Here is a 27664-nt window from a genome sequence, read left to right on the forward strand (position 1 = left end):
CTACCTAACTGGGTGAAGACATGAGAAAGTGGTGCGAGTGTGAAACGTGCTACCATGTTTAGTGGTAAATTGACAGTCATTTTACGGAAAATGGCTTATATTTATACATTGCCTTTTCAATGCCTCTTCTCAAGGAAAGGCCTGTTCATTTTAATGCATGGCACCTTTAAATTTATTTTCTCTGACCATGGTATCCTAAAGTGAATGGTCTGCATGCTACCTTTGTGTCACACTTAGAGGGAACATTGGTGTTGTTATTTAGCACTTGGGGCTAAAGGGATGAAAGGATATGGGGTAAATCCAGGATCAGACTATTGTGTTGGATGATCAGCCATGATCATAATGAATGGTGGAGCAGGCTCGAAAGGCCTATTCCTGCTTCTATTTTCTTTGTTTCTGTTTATTACAGTAAAATGTCCCAAGATGCTTTATTGAAACATATTGTCGTATTTTGTGTGTTTGATAAAACTACGTGAGACATTGAAATGTTTGAAGGAAAGCCTGTCAAAAGGGAGATTTTCCTGAATATTTTAAAAGGAGGAGAGAGGTGGAAATGTGGAGGGACTTGGGGAGGGAATTACAGCTGCTAAGGCATGACACTAAGTGGTGAAACAGTTAATATCAGGGCTGCGCATGAGAGCAGAATTGAAGGAGAACAAAGATCTTTGGAGGGTATCATCACTGGAGGAGGTTATGGAGATAGTGGGGCCAAGTTATGGAAATATCTGCAAATTACGATGAGAATTTTAGAGTTGTACAGGAGCCAATATAAGTCAGTGAGTACAAGGTAATGGGAGAACGGATCTAGTTATGATTTAGAATATGGCAGCAGAAGTTTAGATAAATTCAGTATATGGAGTTTGGAAAGATGGGAGGCTGTTCAGGAATATATTGGATAATCCAGCCAGGAGGTAACAGTGGTATGGATGAAGGTTTCAGTGGCATATAAGCTGAAGGTGATATTATAAAGGTGGAGATAGGTGATCTTGGTGGTGAGGTATTCAGCCTCAAATCAGATGCAACAAGAGTGGAGCTTTTGATAAGGTGGTCATTATGACTGATTGAAAAAGGTGGGGACAGTAAACTCTTCTCTGAGGAGAGAAAGCCTTGAAAAATATCAAATAACATGGGACCATGGAGCTAAATTGAGCAGTCAGTCTCAAGAATGGGCTGAGGGCAGAGACAGCTTGAGGGAAACTGAGGGATAAATGGCAGACAGAAGAAGTTTTGCATTAGTGCAGAGGAAAGCTAAGGCAAAGTTTTGCTTCGTAAAGGAAGGAAGCAGCAAAGGCAGCTGAACAGATGACGTCAGTCTTGCTGACAAAAAAGCTTTGTGCGGGGAAGGTATTTCAGAGTTTGGTGGGTGTCTGGAACATGCTGCAAGTTGAGGTGGTGGAAGCGGGCACGTTAGCAACATTTAAGGTGTGAATGAGTGGCGAACAGAGGGATAGAAACTGTGTATGGGCAATAAGTAGTGGGCCTAAATAAGGCCTAGGAATTGGTGCAGGCTTGGACGGCCTAAGGGCCTGTCCCTGTGTTGTATTGTAATTGTTGAGTGCTCAATAAGTACATGAGGAGAATAGCAATATATGGAAGTAAGGTGGGTCCATTGGATCCAACAGTCTGTTTTGATTGGTAAAATTCTATCTAAAGTGTATGAATGAGTAAAATTTGCAGAACTGTAAAGATTCCTTTCTGTAAGTCTTGGAATTCAACTTGTAGAAGATATTAATTTACTTAATTACGCTAATGAAGCAAGACTAATAGCAATTACTAAAATTTTGACATGTAGACATTTATCTGTTGCGTTTGTCTATTTATTCATTCACTTTGCAGAGCCAGTGCTTTTCTTCTGCATTTCTTTTTTAGCACTCTAGTTGGCACTGATCAAATATCTTCCAATGCAGTTTTATGAAATTAATGTCAGTCTTCCACAACAAACATAATGCTCCTTTATAAAAGGAGGCTGTGCCTCTACTCACTTTGTCCACTATCTCTCTCTTTATTCTAATGCTTTCCTTTTGGAATTACTAGAGAGTGAAGGTGAGCATTACTCAATTTAATTTTTTTTTTAAACAATTTATATTTTTTCTGTATTTTTAAAGTATAACTCAAACTCTCCAAAAATAATCTTGGTTTGTTCATTGCTCCTCATCCTTTCCCATTTCCAGTAACCCATGTAAAAATTGAAAAGATGACAGAAAGTATCTAAAACACCTATGCCCCTTTGAAGTGATCATCTTCACCCCAGTCTTGCTTTGAAACTGACTAGGTCAATACTCAAATGTTTTGACTTTCCAATTTGACAACAAAACCTTTCTGCAGACCTTCATCACAAAGACTTTGTCTATATATCCTATCCATCCATAAACCTCTATAAAATCATGAGGGGCATGGATAGGATATATAGACAAAGCCTTTTCCCTGGGTTGGGCGAGTCCAGAACTAGAGGGCATAGGTTTGGGGTGACAGGGGAAAGATATAAAAGAGACCTAAGGGGCAACTTTTCCACACACCAAGCTGCCAGAGGAAATGGTGGAGGTTAGTACAATTGCAATATTTAAAAGGCATGTGGATGGGTATATGAATATGAGGGGTTTGGAGGGACATGGGCTGGGTGCTGTCAGGTGGGACTAGGTTAGGTTAGGATATCTGATCGGCATGGACGAGTTGGACCGAAGGGTCTGTTTCCATGCTGTACATCTCTATTACTCTTTTTGATTTTACAGTAATGAGTGAAATAACTCCACAGAGCTTGGTATCCCATCACCAAGTCACCTTTTACTTACACATGGATATCCTTGACACTGAGCTAGCTTCCTCAGAGCCAGCTCTCAGAATGAACAGGCTGACACTTCTATTTATATCTGACCAGATTAACAGCCCCAATCATATTCTCTGAGGTCCACCTGGTTGACCTTGTTAGAATCTTAAACAGTGGGATCTGTTTTACAATTTTGCCAACATTTACTTCAAAAGCATGGGAATTCAGTTGATTGTAATACTTTCCAGTTGTTTGAAAAAGCATGCAGAAAGATGATAAGATAGCAACTATTTTGTACTTTATTAATACTGGGCCTAGTATTCGCTATAGATCTTCCAAGAATCCTCACTGGTTTTGTTTAGATGCCCCTTGTACAGACTCAGATTTTAATATTTAATTACCCTGAATAGGCATTGCTAGATCTTGAGTCTGCCCAGTTAATTGTAGAGGGATATGTTTTTCTAAGTTCTTGTTCCTTCTCTTTTCTTTAATGTTTAATGTTGTTGCATTGTGGGTGTTGGAACTTGGAACTTTTATAGAACTATTCTTAATTTAACAACTATTCAGTCTAGAAAAATAACTGTTAATATCTTGAAGCTCCTAATACAGCCATTAAGTAGACAAATCTTCTCTAGACCCTGCTCCATTCCCCCACCACCCACTACTCCCATTACTCTACTTCAATCTGTATTCACTCAACATCTTTCCCATCATCCCCATCTACTTAGAAAATTCCTGTACCTTTAATCCCATATGACCCAATTCCTTCTCTTACAATTATTACTTCCTGGCTCTATGCCCAGGAACAGCACTTTAAGACTGGTCAAATCTAAAATATTATAGAAATCCTAATCCCTTAAAAATGGTATAGTTGAGAGGTCTAGTCCTCCTTCCTCTCAAAGAATGCATGGAACAATGATCTGATTTAAGAAATTCAACCTATTGGACAGACTCTTAATGTTGATGTGAAAATAGTGGTTCTACCTGCCGGGATACAAAAGTATTGGCCCTAAGTGCAAGGCAGTCAGTAATAAATCCAGTCAAACAAAATACAGGAGAAATGTCTTTACCGAGTGAGAATGTACAACTTGGTCCCACATTGAGTGCTCTGTGTACTTCAATGTGCTTAAGGGAGATAAGTACATGAGGGACAAAGGACCATAAGGAGATGATGGAGTGTGATGAAATAAGGGAGATGAGTGCATGTGGAGTGGAAACAGTGACACAGATCTTTGTGTTGAATGGCCAGCTCCTGTGCTATAAAGTGTTATGTAATTGACTTCATCTCCATATTCTCGATCTGCCTTTTATCTAGCCTAAACGTCAGATATATAAATTTTAAAAATCATTTACTCTGATCCTAGCTTGGTATTCCCCCCCCCCCGCCCCCCCCATCTCCTAATTTCCTTCACTTTCTGCTATGTTTAACATTGGGGTATCTTCTGTGGTTACCTCCTTGACAATGCTTTATCCTGGTTCCTCCTAAGTATTGCTGTCTGGATAGGAACTTCACAGATGCCCAAAGCTCCCTTCTGCATCCTGCTGCTTGACAACATCATTCATAGTGATTGGATCAGCTTTCATAAATCAGCTGGTGGCACTCAACGCTACCTGTCGACTGGAATGCTCAATAATCGACCCACCAGAGTATTTTGCTGACACTGACAATAACTAATTATAATTATATAGCACCACTGACATAATGAAACATATCAATGGACTTAACAGAAACATTATAGAACAATGTATGACACTGAGCCATGTAAGAAGCTCTTGGATCAGGTGAACAAAGTTTTGTTAAAGAAAAAGGTTCTAAGGAATGTAATTGTAAGTTTGCTAGCTGAGCTGGAAGATTTGTTTTCAGTCATTTCATCACCATGCTAGGTAACATCATCATTGAGCCTCCAATAAGGTGTTGGTGTTCTGTCCCGCTTTTTATTTGTGTGTCTTGTTCTGTGGTGGGTGATATCACTTCCGGTTCTGTTCTGAGAGATTGGTAAATGGGGTCCAAATCAACTTGTTCGTTAATGAAATTCCAGTTTGAATGCCAGGTCTCCAGGAATTCCTGTGCATGTCTTTGTTTAGCCTGTCCCAGGATGGATGTATTGCCCCAGTTGAACTGGTGTCCCTCTTTGTCTGTGTGTATGGATACCAGTGATAGTTGGTAAAATCTTTTGGTGGCTAGTTGGTGTTCATGTATCCTGGTGCTTAGTTTCCTGCCCATTTGTCCAATGTAATGTTTGTTGCAACAAACCGTAACCAGTAGAATGAATGTCATATAAAAAATACCCTGCAAGGGCTGCAACAAGTTTGCTGAACCTTTGTTGCACTCTCTGTATGGCAATAGTTTTCTTTCCTGAGTTAAAGTGACCAAAACTGCACACACAACTCCAACTGCAGTTTAGCCAAGCTCCTATAGATTTGAAACAAGAGTTCATTACTCCTGTGCTTGACTGGAAATGCTATAACTCTACTACATCGGATAGATCAGTTTTTGTTCAATGTGTACAGGAGGGGTTTCCTGACACAGTATGTCGAAGGGCTGACAAGATGGGAGGCCACACTGGATCTGGTACTTAGTAATGAACCAGGCCAGGTGTTTGATTTAATGGTAGGTGAGCACTTTGGAGTGAGTGACCATAATTGGGTTACGTTTAGTTTAGCAATGAAAAGGGATAGGTACATGCCACAGGGCAAGAGTTATAGGTGGAGCAAGGGCAATTTATAATGCAATTAGGCAAGACTTAGGAGGCATAGAATGTGGTAGCAAAATGCAGGGAAATGGGGACAATTGAAATGTGGAGCTGGTTTAAGGAACAGATATTGCGTTTCCTTGATAGGTATGTCCCTAACAGCAGGGAGGAAGTGATTAGGTAAAGGAACTGTGGTTTACTAAAGAAATTGTATCTCTTGTTAAGCGGAAGAGAGAGGCTTATGTGACATTGAGAGGAGATCGTTCAGATGAGGCAATGGAGAGTTACAGGTTAGCTGGGAAGGATTTAAAGGGAGAGTTAAAAAGAGCAAGGAGGGGACATGAGCAGTCTTTAGCAGGTAGAATAAAGAAGAACCCTAAAGCTTTCTATAGGTATGGGAGGAATAAAAGGATGACTAGGGTAGGAAAAGAGCCAGTCACAGACAGAAATGGGAAGTTGTATGTAGACCCTGTGGAGGTCAGAGAGGTGCTAAACAAATATTTCTCATTTGTTTTCACTCAGGAAAAGGAGAATATTGTAGCGGAGAATACTGAGATATTAGACAAGAAAGGATTGAGGTTAGTAAGGAGGAAGTGTTATCAATTCTCGAAAGTGTGAAAGTAGATAGGTCCCCTGGTCAGATGGAATTTATCTGAGGATTCTCTGGGAAGCTAGAGGGGAAATGGCAGAACCTTTGGCCTTGATTTTTGAGTCATCATTGTCTACAGGTTTAGTACCAGAGGACTGGAGGATTAGAAATGTTGTGCCCTTGCTCAAGAAGGGCAGTAGAGATGACCCACGTAATTGTAGACCAATGAACCTTATGTCTGTTGTAGGAAAAGTTTTGGAAAGGATTATAAGAAATATGATTTATAATCACCTAGCAAGCAACAATTGGATTGCATATAGTCAACATGGTTTTGTCAAGGACAGTTAGTGTCTCACAAACCTCATTGAGTTTTTTGAGAAAGTGACCAAGCATGTAGATGAAGGTAGAGATGTTTACGTGGTGTACTTGGACTTCAGTAAAGCCTTTGATAAGGTTCAACGTGGTAGGCTTCTGGAGAAAATCCAGAGGCATGGGATTGAGGGTGATTTAGCAGTTTGGATTAGAAACTGGTTTTCTGTAAGAAGATAGCGAGTGTTGGTTGATGGAAAATATTCAGCCTGGAGTCTGGTTACTAGTGTGCCACAAGGATCTGTTTTGGAACCACTACTGTTTGTCATTTTTATAAATGATTTGGATGCAGGCATAGGTGGATGGGTTAATAAGTTTGCAGATGACACTAAAGTTGGTGGAGTGGTGGACAGTGTGGAAGAATGTTGCAGGTTGAGGGACTTGGATAAACTGCAGATTTGGGCTGAGAGGTGGCAAATGGAGTTCAATTAAGATAAATGTGAGGTGTTTCACTTTGGGAAGAATAACAGAAAGGCAGAATACTGGGTCAATGGAATGATTCTTGGTAATGTGGATGTGCAGAGGGATCTTGATGTCTATGTACATAGATCCCTGAAAGTTGCCACCAGGTTAATAGTGCTGTTAAGAAGGCATATAGGTTTTATTGGTACAGGGATTGAGTTCTGGAGCCGTGATGTCATGCTGCAACTATACAAAACACTAGTGCGATCACACTTGGAATATTGTGTACAGTTCTGGTTCCCCCATTACAGGAAGGAAAAGATGCAGAGGAGATTTACCAGGCTGAGGAACTTGGCACTGTTCACATTGGAGAGAAGAAGGCTAAGCGGGGATTTAATAGAGACATACAAGATGATCAGAGGATTAGATAGGGTGGACAGTGAGAGTCTTTTTCCTCTGATGATGCCGGCTTGTACGAGGGTATATAGCTGCAAAATGAGGGGTGATAGATTTAACACAGATGTCAGAGGGAGGTTCTTTACTCCGAGTGTGTTAAGGGCGTGGAATGCCCTGCCTGCCAATGTAGTTAACTCAGCCACATTGGGGGAGATTAATCAGTCCTTGGATAAGCATATGGATGATGATGGGCTAGTGTAGGGGGATGGGCTTTGAATAGTTCACAGGTTGGTGTAACATTGAGGACCGAAGGGCCTGTTCTTCGCTGTATTGTTCTATGTTCTATTAAACCCTCTTGAAATAAAGGCTAGCATTCAAGTTGCCTTCCAAATAGTTGACCCACATTTTCATGTTAGCCTTCATTGACTTATGGACAAGGACACCTAGGTGCCTTTGTGCATCTACCATTTAGGAAATACTCTGCACGTCTCTTTCTCCTCTCAAAGTACATAACCTCTCATTTTTATACATTAAATTCCATTTGCCACATCCTTGCTCATTTACTAAGCCTGGCCAAATCATCTGAGGCTGCTTTATATTTTCCTCCCAACACTCATTCCCCTTTAACTTTGTATCTTCTGCAGGTTATATTTCATTCCCACATCCAATCATTGTTATAAATTGTGAACAGCTGAGGTCTAACTAATGATACTGGCAGTACCTGACTAGTCTCAGCCTACCAATGGGAGAATAATCCATTTATTCCTACTGTTTGTTTTCTGTCTGTTAGCCAATCATTAATTATTCCCATTCCCATGTACTTCAATGTTTCTAATCAGCCTCCTATGATGGATGTTCATGGAAGATTTCTGAAAATCCAAGTATGCCATGTCTATCAGCTCTCCTTTATCAATTCTGTTCATAACATTTTCAAAACTCCAATAAGATAATCAAACATGATTTCCTACTCAGAAATCCAATCTGACTGTACCCAATTGGATCACCAGCTAGGTATCTATTTATCCCACTCTTTGTAATAGATTCTAGCATATCTTTAGTACTGATGTAAGGCTAAGAGGTCTGTTCACTGTTTTCTCTCTCACTCCCCTCTTAAATTGTGAGGTGATGTTTGCTACCTTTTGAGATTTTGCATCTGAAAGGAATATATTGTTGCTGTAATGTAGTAATTCTTTAAAGACTGACCATTGGCTGTGTACAGTTGTGTCTTTTAATGTATTTTCCAAATCTACCTGGGCCAATTTGTCTCTTGCTTTCATAATTTCCTTTATTCAGATTTAACACCCTTGCTTCGGATCAAACTTCCAAATGTAATGTAAAATTCTATCAATTTGTGTTACTAATCCGTAAAGATTCTGTTACAACAAGATTATTAACTAGCTCTTTTCATTACTCAAAACTGGATCTGAAACAGCATGTCCTCTAGTTGGCTCCTTAACGTATTGGAGAAAGTGAGGACTGCAGATGCTGGAGATCAGAGCTGAAAATGTGTTGCTGGAAAAGCGCAGCAGGTCAGGCAGTATCCAAGGAGCAGGAGGATCGGAGGAAGAGAGCTTCTTCAAGGAAGGCATCCTTGCAAGAGGATTCGCAGTACGTTAAAATGGAGGAAGAGAGCTTCTTCAAGGAAGAAGGGCTCATGTCCGAAACGTCGATTCTCCTGCTCCTTGGATGCTGCCTGACCTGCTGCGCTTTTCCAGCAACACATTTTCAGCTCCTTAACGTATTGTTCTAGAGAACCATCCTGAGCACATTTCTAGAAACCTGTCCAAATAAATAAATTCCACACATTGTCATTCTAGTCTGCCACCCTCCTTATTAATGTACTGATCCCATCAGAACAATTCCACCATCTTTTCCTGCTAGTCTTTCCTTCATAACTGACAAATATCCTTGAGTGTTTAGTTCTCAGTCTTGGTCACCATGCAGCCATGTTTCTGTAAAAGCAATTAGCCCATGCCAATATATCTCAGTTTGTGAGATTGTTTACATTGTTGTGAATACTAACTGCTTTCAGGTGGAGTGTGTTTATCTTTTTGACATCATTCCACTTTCAAAGTATACTCGTGCTTGTCTTTCTTTTCCTTGTCTTCTAGTCTCCCAAGCATCATCTTTTTGACTTTCTTCATGTTACCAGCTTTACCTCCTTCCAATATGGATTGCACCTCAGGTTCCAATTCCCTAGCTTAAACCCACCTTAACAGCTCTAGCAAACTTCCCTGCAGAACTACTAGTCCTGGTTCCATTAAAGTGTAAGCTGTTCAGCTCATAAGGTCTCACCTGCTCCAAAACCAATACCAATTCTTCTCTTCCACCTGCACCAATTCTCCAGCCACAAGTTCAATCAATCCTCCTGTTCTTATGCTCATGTGGCACTGAGGTTAGTCCTGAGATTACTTGAAGTCCTGCTTTTTAATTTGTTCTTATCTCTCTGAAAACTGCCTTCAGGACCTCTTCCTTCCTATATTATTGGTACCAATGTAGACCATGACTTCTGGCTAAACCCTTTTCCCCCAGTCCTGCAGCTGCTTTGTGACATTATTGACCCTGTCACCAGGGAGACAACACGCCATATTGAAATCATGTTTCATGGATGGAAATGACTATCTGATCCCCTGACTGTGGAATCCTATTGTTCTCTGATTCCTCTTCCTCCTTCCCTGTACAGCCTAGTCATCTGTGGACTCATGGGCTTAGCTCTGTCTGCGCTCTCCTGAGCAACCATCGCCCTCATCAGTTTCCAAAATGGAATGCTGATTAACAAGCAGTTTAGACTGAGGCGACCGCTGCATTATGAACCTGTTTTATTTTCCAGCCTGCCTGGTGGTCACCCATTCTCCGTCAGCTTATATGGTTAAAAATCACACAACACCAGGTTATAGTCCAACAGGTTTAATTAGAAGGACTAGCTTTCAGAGCTATTGTAAGATACAACCACCTGAAGAAGGAGCAGCGCTTCGAAAGCTGGTGCTTCCAATGATACCTGTTGGACTATAACCTGGTATTGTGTGATTTTTAACTTTGTACACCCCAGTGCAACACCGGCATCTCCCAATCATGTTTATACAGTGTAATCTGCAGTGTGACTATCTCTTTAACATGTTGTGTTCTGCCTTGCAGATATGCTACAGTGACTCCAGCCATTGCTCCAGTTCTGAAGCCTGGAACTCTAGCTTGTGCAGCTGGTAACACTTTCAGCCGAAGAGTTTGTCTGGGACATCTAGACATTTAAATCCAAACTAATACCCAACTTTCACTTTAAAGACTGAACTTACTCGCCAATCAGATGCTTTCCTTGCACATGGGAATGTCACAACATCTTTGGTCTAAGTACAGGAGGGCCTCCTGATTTCCTCTCCTGCCTCTCCTGCTCACCCCTCACTCCCTAGAGACTTTATTTCTTGGAGCAATCATTAATTAAGCATCTCTCTCATTTTAACCCAAATTCCTCACTGACTCAATCTCTCTGTGGTGTAGTTTCCTTACTTTGACCATGTGGCTCTTTCTGGCCTTCCCTGTAACTTGTCTAATGCTGATAATTTTGCCTCCTTTTAAGTCACGTATGTGGTTTAGACCCAGATTAGTAGTGTGTTTTGTGAGCATGGAAGATATTCATGTCCCAGCTGCTTTCACAGGCACTTGATATTAAAAAAAACATATTTCTTGGCGACCACTTGCCCCTCATCTCTAGTAGTGAGTTGGCCAATGAGTTGGAGGTAGAGTACATCTTGAGATTTACTGAATTTGTGACCAGAATACAAGAAATAGGGTATAGCAGAATTATTTGTCCAGAAAACTACAGAATGGAAAATAGTTGCACCACACAAAGTATGTATGAAAATCAAATCTAGTCACTTACAGCAGATGTGATTAGTGAGTATTACCCAATCGTCTCAATTCTGGAGCTGGTTTTCGTAAACATTTTTTCCCATAGAGTAGTAGGATAATATAGCATGGAAACAGACCCTTTGGCCCCTTGTTTTTCCTAAAAAAAAAAAAAAAAATTTTGTTCATTCCCACAGGAGTTACGCGACCAGAATGATGAGTTACAATCTAAAATGGAGTTGCTTCAATCACAGCTGCACCACAGAAAACAGAGCATTGTGGGTAATAAGAGGGTGAAGAATCCCATTTGTTTAGGCACTGATGGCGGGGTCACCAGGTGCCAGTCTGCTTCTGGTAAGTGAGAGCAGGTTGACCCTAGCCCCCTCAATCTCTATCTCCTTTCATCCTTCCCATGTATTATGATGTATGGTTAGCACAGCGAAGGATAGTGTGTACGGCGTAAAATTGAGAGTCAGTATTCACATTGAGAATGACTTTGGGAGATGAGTAGTGCCTTTTTGACTCTGCTGCTCAAAGGATAATTTTTGGAAAGGAAGGAATGAAAAGATAGAACTTGCACAACCTCAGTATCTCCTAAAATGCTTTGTAGCCAACGAATTGAAGTTGCTACTTAAATGTAGGGAAGCATGGTAAGTGTGAACATTTTCTCCCTATTTGCTCTGTCCAAACATTCTGGTTTGTTTAAAGATGATAATTATTAGTTATGACAACAAAGGCTCCTTTTCAACTGGTTCCTCTGCATCTTTTAGTCCCAGTGATAGAAGGGTCAAGGACTTGTAGACACTGATTTAAGACTCTTACTTATCTAAGTTAAACTCCTGAGAATACAGGCCCAGACTCCTCAATCTCTTATCGTAGGACATTCACACTATCCCAGTCTGCTGCACTCTCTCTGGGGCAAGTTTATCTCCTTCTAGGCAAGGAGGTACAGAATTGCACACCATATTCTAGGTGCCATTTCATCATTGTTTCAATAACTCCTTCTGATTGTGAAATATCTGTTTACCTGTGACCTTTGCATTCCATGAATTTCCAACAATTCATTTTCTTTCAACCAGCTCTAAAGCATATATTACAGCTGTTGGCATGAGGAAAAAGGGGTTTTACAAAGTTAGTGGTTTAGATCTGGAATGTACTGGCTGAGAATAAATAAAATGCCACCACGGTCCCAAAGGACTGTAGGGCTGCACTCCTGAGAGTGCAACAGCTGGTTTAACCTGAGGGTCACTTCAGGAGAAGGATGAAGTTGTGAAGGCTGAGGAGCCATAGAGCTGTACAGCAAGGAAACAGACCCTTTGTCCAACTCATTCATGCCAACCAGATATCCTAATTAATCTAGTTCCATTTGCCAGCGTTTGACCCATATCCCTCTAAACCCTTCCTATTGAAATATACATCCAGATGCCATTTAAATGTTGTAATTGTAATAGCCTCTACCAATTCCTGTGGCAGCTCGTTACATTCATGCACCACCCTCTGTGAAAAAAGTTGCTCCTTAGGTCCCTTTGAAATCTTTCTCTTCTCACCTTAAACCTATGCCCACCAGTTTTGAATTCCCCTATCCTGAAAAAACTTTGGCTATTCACCCTATCCATGCCCATGGTGATTTCATAAACCTCTATAAGGCCGCCCCCCCCCTCCCCCCCCCAGAGTCCAATGCTCCAGGGAAAATGCCCAGCCTATTTAGCCTCTTCCTATAGCTCAAACCCTTCAATCCCAGCAGCATCTTTGTAACTCTTTTCTGAACTCTTTCAAGGTTAACAACATCCTCCCTACAGCAGGGAGATCAGAATTGCATGCAGTATTCCAAAAGTGGCCTAACCAATGTCCTGTACAGCCACAACCTGACCTCCTAGCTCCTTACTCAGTTCACTGAACAATAAAGGCAAGCGTACCAAATGTCGTCTTCACCACTCTGGGTCTACCTGCACCTCCACTTTTAAGGAAATATGAACCTGCACCCCAAGATATATTTGTTTGGCAATGCTCCCCAGAACCTTTACTGTTAAGTGTATAAATCCTGCCCTGATTTGCCCTACCAAAATACAGCAACTCTTACTAATCTAAGTTAAACTCCTGAGGATACAGGCCCAGACTCCTCAATCTCTCATCGTAGGACAATCACACTATCCCAGTCTGCTGCACTCTCTCTGGGGCAAGTTTATCTCCTTCTAGGCAAGGAGGTACAGAATTGCACACCATATTCTAGGTGCCATTTCATCATTGTTTCAATAACTCCTTCTGATTGTGAAATATCTGTTTACCTGTGACCTTTGCATTCCATGAATTTCCAACAATTCATTTTCTTTCAACCAGCTCTGAAGCATATATTACAGCTGTTGGCTGTAAAATTATATATGAAATAGAATTGCTTAGAACATACAACAAAGATATAAGCCAAATGAAAACCAAAAGAACTGTGCATGTTGTAAATCAGAAACAAAAATAGAAGTCACTCAAAGCTCAGCAGGTCTGGCAGTATCTGTGGAGAGAAATCAGAATTAACGTTTCAGGTCAGGTGGGCCTTTCCTCAGAATGCAAGCAAATGTTGTGACGAAGGGTCAGTCAACCTGAAACATTAACTCTGAACTCTCTGCACAGATACAAGCCATTTGGCCCAACTGGTCTGTCTTGGTGTTTATGCTCTTCCGCAATACTATCACCAACATCTTTCAATCCTTAGTCTCTTTTTTTTTTTTAGTTTTCCCTTCAATATTTTTATGCTGTTCATCTCATCTGCTCCACATGGTAGCAAGTTGCATATTTTGACCTCTCTCTGGGTAAAGACGTTCTCCTGATTAGAATGTATTGGTTTTCATCTTATATTTATGACCTCAATTTTTTGGATTCTTCCACCCAATCATCCCGCAAGAAATGTGGAAGTATCTTTGCTATGTTAGCACTGTAAAAGCCCTTCATAATTCTAAAAGTGCTTATCGGGTCACATCTTCAGCAACCTCTCTCTCAAAAAATAGCGCTCAGCTATTTTATCTTTTCTGATGGTTACAAACTCTCAGTTCTTACAAACCTCTTTCTCATCATATGCAGTTATACTTGTGTCCTTTTTGCAATATGGGCACCTATGCACAGAGTTCTAAATAGTCCGACAAAGTTCTATATAAGTTGAACAACTTCTCTGTCCATTTCCCTAGAAATGAGCTTTAGTGCTTTGTTTGCAAAATGTTGAACTTCATAGCTATTTTTTTGAACAGATGAGACATCCCTAGAAAGTGAATGTGCCAACATTAGCATCCAAACAGAGATGGCAATGGAGCAACTCAGAAGGCAGCATCAAGAGGAAGTGCAAGACCTTAAAATACAATTGGAAACAAAGGCAAGTAATTTTAGTCTTTTCACACTTCTTCACTTCCTACCCTTCCCCTATACAGTAACTATGCATAATTTTTAGACCAAAGGGCAGCCTCATGACAACAAGTTCCAGAAAATCAAATATATCCATTTGAAAATGCATAAAAAGCTTTGGATTTAAATACAACTTATTCATGCTACTGAAGCCAACAAGATTGAGGGTTAATGGGACATCTCCTGGGGAGAGAAAGAAAACATTTTACTTAGTGGAAAAACTGAAAAGCATTAGTTGCTTTAGTCCAATTCTGCTGCAATCGTTCTGCAAGTTTCGAAATTAAAGGTGGGATAATGTTGTGCTTATTTTGCAGGTAAATTATTATGAGAGAGAAATTGAACTGATGAAGAGGAATTTTGAGAAAGAGAGGAAGTACGTAGAACAAAGCTTTAAGATTGAGATCGGCGAACTGGAGGACCAGCGTGTTACCAGGGAACATGAAATGGAGCGGCTTCAGGGTGTGGTGAATGAGTTGCGTGTTCAACAGCAAGATGCAGAAGTCCAGCAGGAGGAAACAATTGCTGATCTACTAAGGCGACATGAAACAGCCAAGCTAAACCTGCAAGAAGAGGTGAGGAAAGGACAGGAGGAAAAGTGCAAAATGGAGGAGCTGAAGAAGGACGCAGAGTTGACAAAAATGTTCAAAGCACAGTCTAAATCAAAATTGGCATTGCAAATACAAGAACTGGAAACAAAGTTCCAGTGGGAAAGGACAGCTCAACAGCAGGCCTTTGTCAAGGAGAAGTCAGAATTAGAGCTACGGCTGTCGAAGGAGAAGCTTGAAATGGAGAAGGAACTGAAACTCCAACATCAGAAGGAATTGCAGCAATTAAGGTAGGTTGTAGTGAACAGTATTTCCTTACTATAGACACAAGAGGGCATCATTAGGTCAAAGTGGGAACTGGAGATTAATATGCATATCTAGGTCAGTATCAGTTGTAGCAGCAAATTACTGTGGATGCTGGAATCTGTATTGAAAACGACATACGCTGGAGATTAGTGGGTCAGACAGCATCCATTCGAGCTGAAACGTTAGCTTACTCTCTCTCCCTCTCTCTCCCCCAGTGGAGGCTGCCTGACCTGTTGTGATCTCCAGTGCTTTTTTGTTGTTGGTATCAATTGTAGCTCAGTTGGTGACCTTCTCACACTTGAGTCAGCATTTCCCAAACCTGAATCATCCAACCTCTGCAAGAATGAGGGCTGTAAGCATGGAAACACAATCTCCTGACTTGATCTGTTGTTATTCCTTCGTTGTTATTGAGTCAGAATCCTGTAAATTCCTATGTAACAGCAAAGTTGAAGCATAAAGGAATGAACAGAAGCAGGAGTAGGCCACTCAGCCTTTCAAGCCTGCTCCACCATTCAGTTAGATTGTGACTGATCTTTTATCATAGATACAGCTGCCTGCACTATCCACATACCCTTTGATTCCAGTGTTTAATATCCAGAAATCTATTAATCCCTGATTAAACTTTGCAAAAGGTTACAACACTTTAAGTGAATAAATTTGATATAGAATAGAATGATATAGAATCCCTACAGTGTGAAAACCGGCCCTTTGGCCCAATGAGTCCACACTGACCCTCTGAAGAGTAACCCACCTGGACCCATTCCCCTAATCTACCCCAGATTAATACACCAAACCAACATATCCCTGAACACTGTGGGCAATTTAGCATGGCCAGTTTACCTAACCTGCACATCTTTGGATTGAGGGAGGAAACCGGAGCACCCAGAGGAAACCCACGCAGACACTGGGAGAATGTGCAAACTCCACACAGACAGTTGTCCGAGGTGGGAATCAAACCCGGGTTCCTGGTGCTGTGAGGCAACAGTGTTAACCACTGAGCCACTGTGCCGGCCCAACTTTCTCCTCAATTTGGTCCTAAGTGGCTGATTGTCTCATTCTGATATTATGACTTCTAGTCCTAAACTCCCCGGCCAAAACAAATGACCTGCACCTTAAGCCATACTGACTGCAGTAGTTCAAGAAAGCCTAGCATGTCTACTGAATCCTGATTCAGCAATAAATACTGGTAACACCATGCCCAAGAATTAATAAGATAACTGGTCTGTATATTTTCTTGTGATCGATCGCACAAAAGTTAATTTTTCATCATTCTCTATACTTTGAGGAGCTATCCTTTGGGTGAGGCATTAAATTCTGTCCTCTTAGAAAAACACAAACGATCCTGCACTACATAAACAGAAAAGGCAGGACCTTCCTGGTTTCTTGCCCATTACTTATCCTTCAACTAACAATTAATTATCTAGTTACTATTTCGTCTACGTTCATGGAATCTTGCTGTATGTACATTAGCTGTACATTTCTTACATTAAAACAATGACTGTTCTTCAAAAGTATAATGTGCTTTGGGATATGCCATGGTTGTGAAATACTACCCTTTGTGAATGTTATTCATTTCTATTAGAATATTGGGGAATGGGGTGATTGGTATCATCAATTTGAATCTATATCTTGCTGTCTGATCCAAGGTAATGTGACATGGAGAGTGCTTAATAGTCACTGCTGTTCTTGTAAATGCTATATTCCCAATACCCTTACAGAAATAATTGTTTTGAAGGTTGTTTTCTATAGTTTAATGAGAAGTATTTAAATATCCTTAGGAAGGCAACACAAGATGAATCTAACCTGAAGCTCTCACTTTTGGAAGCTGACCATGTTGCTTTAACACAAAAGTATCAGTCTGAGAAAACACAGCTGATCCAGGGATATGAGCTGAAAATTGAGGAGCTTACAAGACAACAGAGTCAAGAGAAAAGTCATTGGGAGTCTCATGTGCAGATGACTTGCAATGAGGCCAGGAAAGAAAAGCTAAACCTGCAGGAAAAGATGCATGAGGAACAGGCTAAGATCTGCAAAACATTTGCAATAGAGAGGGAAGAAATGGAAACCAAGTACAAAGAACAAATATGCAGTCTTAGTTGTGAGATCGAGAGCTTAAAGGCTCAGGTAAAAGAGCTAAGAAGAGTGAACGACATGGAAGATCTAACACATCCTGATGAAAAACCCACTGAGGACAACCCTTGCCTGTACCAAAGAATCCACATCCAGTCTTCGACCAATGAAGAGTGTTTTGCACTTTTAAAGAAAAAAGAAGATGAGATATTGGGTTTAAAACAGCAAAGAGATGAGATGGAAATAAAACTGAGGCAAGTAATGGATGAGTCAGAGAGAAAGGAGCAAGTGCTTCAAAATGAGGCAACGAATCTGCGGAGGTTGGTAACTAAGCTAGAAGCTGAGACTGAGAAGAAGTACAGGTTTGTCATAATAATTATCTTCGAATCGCTAATGACCACATTACTTCTGCTACTAATCACAAGAATTGCATCCTAATCATGAACTGACAGTTAATCTCCTGTTAATCAAAATCGAGCATGCAAACCTTGTTTTCTTTTTGTCAACAATTAAAACTGATTTCTTCATCCTTGGCAACTGTTCAAGAATGAGGTTTCTGCAATGTCATCAGGTTTGCCTTTTCTGTGCCATTGTGCCTTGTCACTGCTAATTTGCAGGTTTACATGTAGTCACTTCCTACCTTTTCTGACTGCACTCTGGACCTATTTATTTATATCCATTGCTCTCGCTGTGGATGAGCAGGAGAAGAGGTTAATCATACAGTGATCAGAAACTCTGCCAATATAAAGCAAGCTGCTCAGATTCCAAGATGAAAATATATCTCAAAGACAATATGCTGTGGAATTTGAAGGACCCCTTGCATGGAAGCTGAGTGCTTTGGAGGTGCTCTTGTATCAGCTGCTTCAATTCATGAGAAGCATCTGTTAATCTCTAATTGGAATTTCTTGAAGCCCAAGTTATTTTCAGGCACTTTGCAATGTCCAATCTGATTTAGGTTAAAATTGAAATTAGTAAGGGTGTTTGTTAATGCATTCATCTAAAACATTCCATTTGCAGGAATAAACTTATGAAAGTAAGTGAGCAAACATGGAATAATATAATCTCATAGCATGGCAGAACATTATTTGTAAAAGAGCTATCCAAATGGTCCCAATTTCTATTCTTTCCCCATGTCCTGCCTAACGTCTCCTTTTCAGGTGTTTGTTCAATTTCCCTTTGAAAGTTACTATTAATTTGCTTCACCCAAGCTTTTCAAATGTCCTTATCACCCTCTAACACACATGACGTCAATGATGGTAGAATAGTCAAATTTAACTTAATTTATGGATCATCTATGTCAGTTTTGGTGATGGTGGTAAATGTACTAAAAGCATGGAGACTATCTCTGCATGTCTGATATGATCACCATGTCTTTCACTTACTTCCAATTCTTGCATTCTATGTCCATCATGATGAACAATATTAGACCAGATAAGAGTATCTGCAACATCAGGGCCAATATTTAGTGATTCCCTAAATTCTGTACTTGGACCACTTCCTGAAATTCTCTAGAGGGTAGCTGTAGTTATTTGACAAGAATAATGTATTCCTTAGATGTGAGTCTGAAATGATCTCTGAAGAAAACTCTTCCTTGAAAAGAGAAATGGCGAAGTTTCATCAGGAGTTTCGGGATCTGGAAGGAGAAGTTAATGAACAAAGGTAAGTTAGGTGGTGCTTTTGATGTTTTGCGAAACGCTTGTGTTTTTGGTGGCTGGAATTCCTTGTTTAAAAAAAGATTGTGCTGTGCAGGAAACAAGTGGAACACCTGCAAGATGAAAGAGAGCGCAGACGTAGAGAATCTGAAGAACTTCAGAAACAGGTAAGGATTTGAACCTGTCACTGTTGGTTAGAAATGTTGTTTTGGGCTGAACCAAAATCTGGTTTCACCGAAGCAATTTAGTGGAATAAGAATGACATTAATTGAATGTGATTTGACTAATCTAGTAGGTTAATTTGGTTCTTTGAAATTGACAGGTATTAAGTTACAGCTCTAATCTCTTGTCTATTAGGGTGTGATTATAAGTTGAACCCATGTAGATAAATTTAAAATGTTTCTTTGACATCTGCAAGAAAGTGATTTGAAGCTGTCTCATCCGTTCCTATTGGGTAGTTCTTTCTATGTTCAAAACCTCTGTGCCTCTTCCTCTGCCCTCTCTCGGCATCGTCTTTGGACCCCATGCAGTCTTATGTCTGATAGGAACAGGAGTATGCCATCGAACCCATTGGGTAAGTTTCACCAATCAATGAAATCATGGCTGAACTTTGGCATAATTCCATATACTTGCCTTTGGGCCATTCCCTTAAAACCTCTGCTTAACAAAAATTTATCTATCTCAGATTAAAAGTTAACAACTATCCTGCATCAAGTGTCATTTGTTGAAGAGAGTTCCAAACGTCTACCACCCTCTGTGTGCAGGAGTGCTTCTGAACATCTATCCTGAATGGTCTGGCCCTAATTCTCATACTATGCTCCTGTTTTGAGAATCCCTAACCAGTGAAAATAGTTGTCTTTTCCTGTTAATATCATGAAGACTTCCATCGGATTACCCCTTAACCTTCTAAATTAAAAGAAGCCTAATTTGTATAATTTCTCCTCCCAACCCTTGAAGTCCAGGTATCATTCTTCTAAACCTCTGTTGTATTCTCTCCAAGGCCAATATATCTTTCCTAAGGTGTGGTGTCCAGATCTGTTCATAGTATTTTCATAATTTCTGCATTTAATTAGCTGTCTTAATTATTTTCTGCACTTCTTCATGACATTTTAAAGATCTGTGCACGTGTACCTCAAGGTCTCTTTGGCCAACTACTGTATTTAACTTCATACGATCTAGAGAGTACCCTGATCTATCTCTCACTCATTTACATTGAACTCTGTCGGTCACGGTTTTGCCAATTAACTCGTCTATCAATATCCTTTGTATTTTTATCCTATCATCTGCAATGTCCACAATGCCGCATAACTTTGTGTCATCAGCAAATTTGAATATATGACTTTCTATGCCATTATCCAGTGGTTAATAAATAATGTGAATAAGCTGGGCCCTAACACATACCCTTATTGGATACCACTGGCCACATCCTGCCATTACCTACCCATTATCTGTACTTTCTGTTGCCTGCCTCTGAACCAATTATTAATTTGCCTTCAATTCTGTGGGTTTCTACCTTAATTAACAATCTCTTATAAAGTATTTTATCAAATGCCTTCTGGAAGTTCATATAAATAACATCCACTGTCTTAATCTCTTCAAAACATTCAGTAAGGTTTGTTGGGCATGACCTACCCATCATAATCCCTTTTAGTAGTTTTTATAAGTTATTTTATAACCCTTTGCTAGTCTTTGTAGCTTTCCTATTCAGTCTAATCTGTGCTGTTTTTTGTAAGCCCTTTCTTTTAGTATTTTTCATTCCCTTATCTCTTTAGTTGTTCATGACCGTTAATACTGTGACTTGGAGTGTTTCCCTCTCTAGGGATCGAAAACAGGCAAAACAATTGTCTACTCGTTAACAGCTACTGCCCTCCCTCTGCTGATGATTCAGCATTGTTTCATGTTGAATGCCCACTTCTAAAGGGCACTAGGATTAGAAATTGAATTGAAGATGCAGTTGTCCATGGTAGTATTAATTGGAGTGCCTCTTTATGGAGGCAAAGCCTTTCTTCACATTGAGGACACCCTTTTGTGTTGTGTGGTGCTAACACTGTGTTAAGCAGGGTAGATTCCAAACAGATCTAGGCATCCACAAGGCATAGATTATGCCTGAATATAATGCTGCTATCACATTTGTTGACTGGCATTTCTATCACTTCCCATTACTGTCAAGGCAAGGAAACAACCTTGGTTCAAATGACAGTGCAAGAGAACTTGCCAACAGCAATATCAAGGGTTAAAGTAAAGGCAAAGTTGCCATAGTCCTACCAGACCATAGGATAACTCTCTCATCAGGTGGATGATGCTCAACATGAGGCTCATCAGACCTTGGGTGAGGGGAGAGGTTGAGAAGGAAGGTCGCACATGCTAACCTCAGTCACATCCCTAAAAGCAAAGAGCCATTCAGATGAAGCTGTAACATAAGACTACAAGTGTGCTAAACAGCAGAAGCAGTATATGATCAACAGAGCTAAGTGATCGCACAATTAACAGATAAGATCAGATCTTTGCACTCCTGCCATATCCAGATGTGAATGATGGTAAATAATGAAACAAGGTATAAGGGGTATTGTACCTTTAAGAGAGTTGAAAGCTAGCAAGGACTTAGAGAAGCACAGAGAGCCCAGAACAATGTAACAATGTAATGCTTGGTCAGAACAGCTAGCACTGGCTGGGTTGCTATGAGACAAAAACAAATTCAAATTCGGCCAATCAGTTAGAATTATGAACAAAGATACCAAACTCCAATCAAGTTTGAGTTTAGTATTTTGACAGTATTAAAACCAATGAAACGATCCAATGCTTTGGGAGTATAAAACTGGAAAAAAATTGAACAGTTGGGGGAGAACTGCCAAGAGACCAACAGATGTAGGCTGCTAGTAAGAACTCTCCAAGAGGTACCTGTCTGGAGAAGGAGTTTGCATTGAAAAAAAAATCGATCCCAAAGAGAAGATTCGACAGCTGGCTGGTTTTGAAATTTTGAATTTTTCTGTAAATCTTAATCAGGAGTTTTATCAGACCAGTACTGCGGAGGGAGGGGGGGGGAGGTAGAATGGTAAAAGATAGGTTTAGATAAGTAAGTTGTAAATAATTGTTAATTATTTTTCTCTATTAGACTTAAAATAAAGTTGTTAATTTTTACTTTAAATACTGATTTTTGGGATAGTTTTTGCCTCTCAAATTTTCACAGATGACTGCACGGAGTAAATCTTTTCTGTGTTGCTGGTTTAAATTAGCAGAGGGGGGCTTACCCCATGTTGTAACAGGATTGAGAAACACATCAGGTTTCTTTGACAGCACCAACAATTCCTATGGCTTAGAAGAATAGGAACAGCAGGCATATAAGCCTGCCATCACTTACAAGTCCCCTTCCAAGTCATATCCTGACTTGCAGAGAGAGCACCCTTCTTTCACTTCCACTGGATTAAAATCTTGCACCACATTGCTGACTATAAATACTGGAAATTATACTAAAAATTGCAACAAGCATACCACCAGTTTGGTTTACTTTATCCATTTCTGTGTATTGAATGTTTTTTGATGGTTTTACACATATAGGTATTAGCTATTCTCTCTTTATCTAGATGTTCAAAGAATACAGTGTGCTAAAATCTGCTATTGTAATGTGAGATAAATATTGCCTGTTCTGTTGAATCAATCTTGTCTAGAACAAACAGTATGTGGCTGAAATTGCCCAGCTCAATAGCAAGAATGTACAGCTCAGCAATCAGAACTCACTATTCAGTGCCAAGGTAGAAGCTAATCAGCAGAGTATTCAGATGCTCAGTACAAGACTAGCTGAACTCTCCCAGCAGAAGGAAGAGGTGGTCAGTGTTACCAGACAACTGCAGAAGACTTCCAGCAAATTGGAGAAGGAGCATTTTCAACAGCAATCTATATGGGAAAAAGAGAAAGAGCTCATGCAACAGGAACTGCAGGCAACTAAGAAAAAGGTATGATATGTTTCTTCTTTGTTCCTTATGGGTCTTTTGAGATAAGATGGAACTTTGTGAGATTGTGAAAGCTCTATACAACGTCCCAAAGTGCTGTAAAGCTAATTAAGTACTTAGCAGTCACCATTCTAACATGGAGGAGTTTGCACACAGCAATCCCATAAATCTAATTGAATTACATGGCCAGGCCATAGGCTTTTAGTTAAAGTAAATTAGGTGATAAATGTTGACTAGAACAACTGAGAAAGACAAAACTTCTTCCATACTACACTGAGAGGTCAGCTAATCTAGATTGTGTGCTCAAGAATCTGAAATGGGACTTGAATCCTTAGTTTTTTAATAAGTTAAGAATAATTTATGGTGTGCATAAATCCACGTTGTGCATGCTGCGACAAGACTCCAGACCAATGTGAAAGTGGGGACAAGGCCTTGGCCAATGCTGAAATTAATCTGGATCCTCCCACCGCAGGGACCTCTGTTTTCACCATTTTTAAAGGGTTAAAAAATATATAAAAATTTATATCTGATTATCTAAATGCAACCACAACTGGTTTACAATTTGGGATCACTCATAGTTTCAAATCCCAGAGGGAAGTGGGCCCAGGACCTGGGGGTTGGAGGGGTGGGGTAGGTGCTGCAACAAAGTGGGCCAGGAGATCCTCTCTCCTTCCGTTGGTCTCCCTTCTTCCGCACCTCCCATGACCCCCACCCTACCCAGATGGGGACATGCACAGACGCACACACATGTGCACACCTCCCCCCAGTCTTCCCTTTCCAGGATCCTGATCTCGCCCTCCCCAAGCCACATTTCTGCAAAACTGTTTGTATGTACACACAGTGCAAATATACTGATATCAACAAACTCATCCTAGTGATTGAGACATTACACTAAGGCCTCTGTAAGGCGAGTGTAAGAGATTCCACTAATTTGTAAAAGAGGTGAGGATTTCAACTGACCACTATTTATTTAGAAACAGGAGAGGAGAGGTCACACTGCTTGGAGTTTTTTATAGGCCTCCGCAAAGTTCCAGGGAGGTGGAAGAGAGGATTGGCAAAATCATTCTGGGTAGGAGTGAAAGGAACAGGGTGGTCATTATGGGGACTTTAACTTCCCCAACATTGACTGGAAATGCTATAACTCCAGTATGTCAGATGGATCAGTTTTTGTCCAATATGTAGAAGAGGGTTTCCTGACACAGTATGTCGAAGGGCCGACAAGAAGGGAGGCCACACTGGATCTGGTGCTTGGTAATGAACCAGGCCAGGTGTTTGATTTAGTTGTAGATGAGCACTTTGGAGAGAGTGTCCATAATTCAGTTATGTTTAGTTTAGCGATGGAAAGGGATAGGTACGTGCCACAGGTCGAGTTATCGATAGCAAGGGCAATTATAATGTGATTAGGCAAGAATTAGGATGCATAGAATGGGGTAGCAAAATGCAGGGGATACAGACAATGGAAATGTGGAGCTATTTTAAGGAACAGATATTGCATGTCCTGTCAGGCAGGGAGGAAATTATAAGGTAAGGGAACCATGGTTTACAACAAAAATTGCATCTCTTGTTACGAAGAAGAAGGAGGCTTATGTGTTGATGAGGCAAAATGGTTCAGATGAGGCGATGGAGAGTTACAGATCAATTAGGAAGGATTTAAAGAGAGTGTTAAGAAGAGCAAAGAGAGGACACAAGCAGTCTTTAGCCAACCCTAAAGCTTTCTATAGATATGTGGGGAATAAAAGGATGACAAGGGTAGGAATAGGGCCAATCAAAGACAGAAGTGGGAAGTTGAGTGTGGACCCTGTGGAGATCGGAGAGGTGCCATACGAACATTTCTCATCGGTTTTCACTCACGAAAAGAATATTGTAGAGGAGAAGAATGAAGTATGAGATTTTAGACTAGAAAGGATCGAGGTTAGTTACGAATAGGTGCTATCAATTCTAGAAGGAGTGAAAGTAGACAAGTCCCCTGGGCCGGATGGGATTTATCAGAGAATTCTCTGGGAAGCTAGGGACGAGATAGCAGAGCCTTTGGCTTTGATATTTGAGTCGTCATTGTCTACATGTTTGGTACCAGAGGACTGCAGGATTGCAAATATTGTGCCCTTGTTCAAGAAGGGCAGCAGAGATGACCCAGGTAATTATAGACCAGTGAGCCTTACTTCTGTTGTCGGAAAGGTTTTGGAAAGGATTATGAGAGATAAGATTTATAATCATTTAGCAAGCAACAATTTGATTTCAGATAGTCAACATGGTTTCGACAAGGGCAGGTCGTGTCTCACAAACCTCATTGAGCTTTTTGAGAAGGTAACCAAGCATGTAGATGAGGGTAGGTTGATGTGGTATACATGGACTTCAGTAAAGCCTTTGATAAGGTTCCACATGGTAGGCTGTTGGAGAAGATGCAGAGGCATGGAATTGAGGGTGATTTAGCAGTTTGGATTAGAAACTGGCTTTCTGAAAGAAGGCAGTGAGTATCTTGGAGTCCATGTACATAGATCCCTGAAAGTTGCCACCCACGTGGATAATGCTGTTAAGAAGGCATACGGTGTGTTAGGTTTCATTCGTAAAGGGATTGAGTTCTGGAGCAGCAATATCATGCTGCAACTATACAAAACGCTGGTGCGGCGACACTTGGAATATTGTATACAGTTCTGGTCCCTGTATTTCGGGAAGGATGTGAAAGCATTGGAAAAGGTGCAGAGGAGATTTACCAGGATGTTGCCTGGTCTGGAGGGAAGGTCTTATGAGGAAAGGCGGAGAGACTTGAACCTGTTCTCATTAGCAAGAAGAAGGCTAAGAGGGGATTTGATAGAGACATACAAGATGATCAGAGGATTAAATAGGGTAGACAGTGAAAGTCATTTTCCTAGGATGATGACGTCAGCGTGTACGAGGGGGCATAACTACAAATTGAGGGGTGATAGATTTAAGACAGATGTCAGAGGCAGGCTCTTTATACAAAGTGGTAAGGGCGTGGAATGCCCTACCTGCTAATGTAGTCGACTCAGCCACATTAGGGAGATTTAAACAATCCTTAGATAAGCACATGGATGATTTTGGGATAGTGTAGGGGGACGAGCTGAGAATAGTTCATGGGTCGGCGCAACATCGAGGTCCGAAGGGCCTGTTCTGCGCTGTATTGTTCTATGTTGTATGTTCTACTTTTCAGCCATTGCCACTAAAACAAATTATCGGGTCATTAGACCTGTGTTTATAGATCCTTGCAGTGTCTTAATTGCTGCCATGTTACCTTACGTTACAAGAGTGAATATATTTTTAAATTATTTCTTACTGTAAAGCATCTTGCAACAGCCTAAAGTCATGAAGGCTGCCATAAAATGCAAATTCATTCTTTTTGTTACTTAATTAGTTACTACTGAATTCTATTGAAATGTCCTTTTTTTAGCCTTTTACAACAGTTTCATTGTATGATTCACTGATATTTGCTTTTACAATGCCTATAATTGCAAGAAATTTCCATTAAGTTCCTTAGGATGTTATTTTTGCATATTTGGCTTTGTGTAGTATCTGGTTTGATGAGGGATGTTACTTTTAGTGAAATGCTTAGGGGACACACCAACTCACTATAACTCTTTCCTTCACTCATCCCCAAACTGTCCCCTTTGTCACTGTGGAGCAGGTGGGATTTTGTGTCTACTTTTTGCAGCCCATTCCTTAACATTACTTCTCCTCTTGTCACTATATAGTCTGTTAACATGCAGATGTGTAGGTGGTCTAGTAACAATGATGTAGAAGATTTGGACAAATAAGCCACAGATGTGACCTCAGTTGTATATCGTAATAGTTTAAGATTTTTAGTTCTGTTCTAAAATTCCAGAAGTAAAGTTCTGGTATCAGTAAAAGAGACATGAAACTGTTAGGTTTTTGTAAAAGAAAGACCCAACTAATTTACTCATAGCCGTTGTAGAAAAAACACCGTCGTCCTTACCTGATCTTGTTTACGTGCAACTCCAACCCTGCACCAACTTGCTTAACTCTTAATGACCTCCTGAAATAGCCTACCAACTCCCACCAATTAGATTTCCATTTCCTTGGGGGCAACTAAGAATGAGCACCACCTGAGAATATTAGTGAGATGTGTATCTAATTTTATAGTTACAAATGTGCAATAGTATGATTTGTTCCCTTTTCATTTCTCTGCTAAGTGTCCCTTTTGCAATAATGTATTTAAGGAAATAGTGATTGTATTTCATTAACTGCTAATCGATTTTCAAACATACACTGAAATGTACCTCTGTTTGAGTTTCTTGCTCAGCTTGCTGGGAATTCCACATGCACTTACATTGTGGTTTTAAAGGCTAAGACTTAGTGAAAAATGACTATCTCAGAACCAAACTTTCTGTACTTAAAACCAGCAAAATCTGTGGTCCTGAGATAATATCTCCTCTTAATATTAAGATCATACCTGTTTCTGACAATTCTTGTGGATTAAGAGACCAATTGGTTGATACCAAGTGATAAGTAACATGTTTATTAGTAGTTAGGCATGATTGACAAGGTGGGCATTTATTACCTATCTGCAGTTATCTGAGAAGGTGATAGTGGGTCACCTTCTCAAACGATGACTACGAAACAACATGATCATTTATGAGGGTATTTAGCTGTCATCTTAGTTGATGTAGCCGGTCAAAAGAAGGAATAGGAATAGGAATTGGCACATGTTTGGTGGGCTGAAGGGCTTGTTCC

General features: G+C 40.3%; 1 protein-coding gene across 4 annotated transcripts in view; it reads left to right on the forward strand.

Annotated features, from left to right (window-relative positions):
• ninl (ninein-like) overlaps positions 1-27664 on the forward strand; it is a 160007-nt gene that overhangs the window by 111633 nt on the left and 20710 nt on the right. For 3 of the 4 annotated variants that reach the window (XM_087991556.1, XM_087991559.1, XM_087991558.1), the window contains 7 exons: positions 11251-11407; positions 14287-14408; positions 14752-15272; positions 17067-17720; positions 18913-19017; positions 19108-19177; positions 22676-22960. In XM_087991556.1, the coding sequence (XP_087847682.1) occupies positions 11251-11407; positions 14287-14408; positions 14752-15272; positions 17067-17720; positions 18913-19017; positions 19108-19177; positions 22676-22960 (1914 nt within the window). The remainder of the gene's footprint in view (positions 1-11250; positions 11408-14286; positions 14409-14751; positions 15273-17066; positions 17721-18912; positions 19018-19107; positions 19178-22675; positions 22961-27664) is intronic. The other variant, XM_087991557.1, reaches the window with a different exon arrangement.

The sequence above is a fragment of the Chiloscyllium plagiosum genome, unplaced genomic scaffold (assembly GCF_037043375.1).
Source record: "Chiloscyllium plagiosum isolate Xiang-an unplaced genomic scaffold, Cpla_swu_hap1 HiC_scaffold_10, whole genome shotgun sequence".
In the NCBI taxonomy this organism is placed as follows: Eukaryota; Metazoa; Chordata; class Chondrichthyes; order Orectolobiformes; family Hemiscylliidae; genus Chiloscyllium; species Chiloscyllium plagiosum.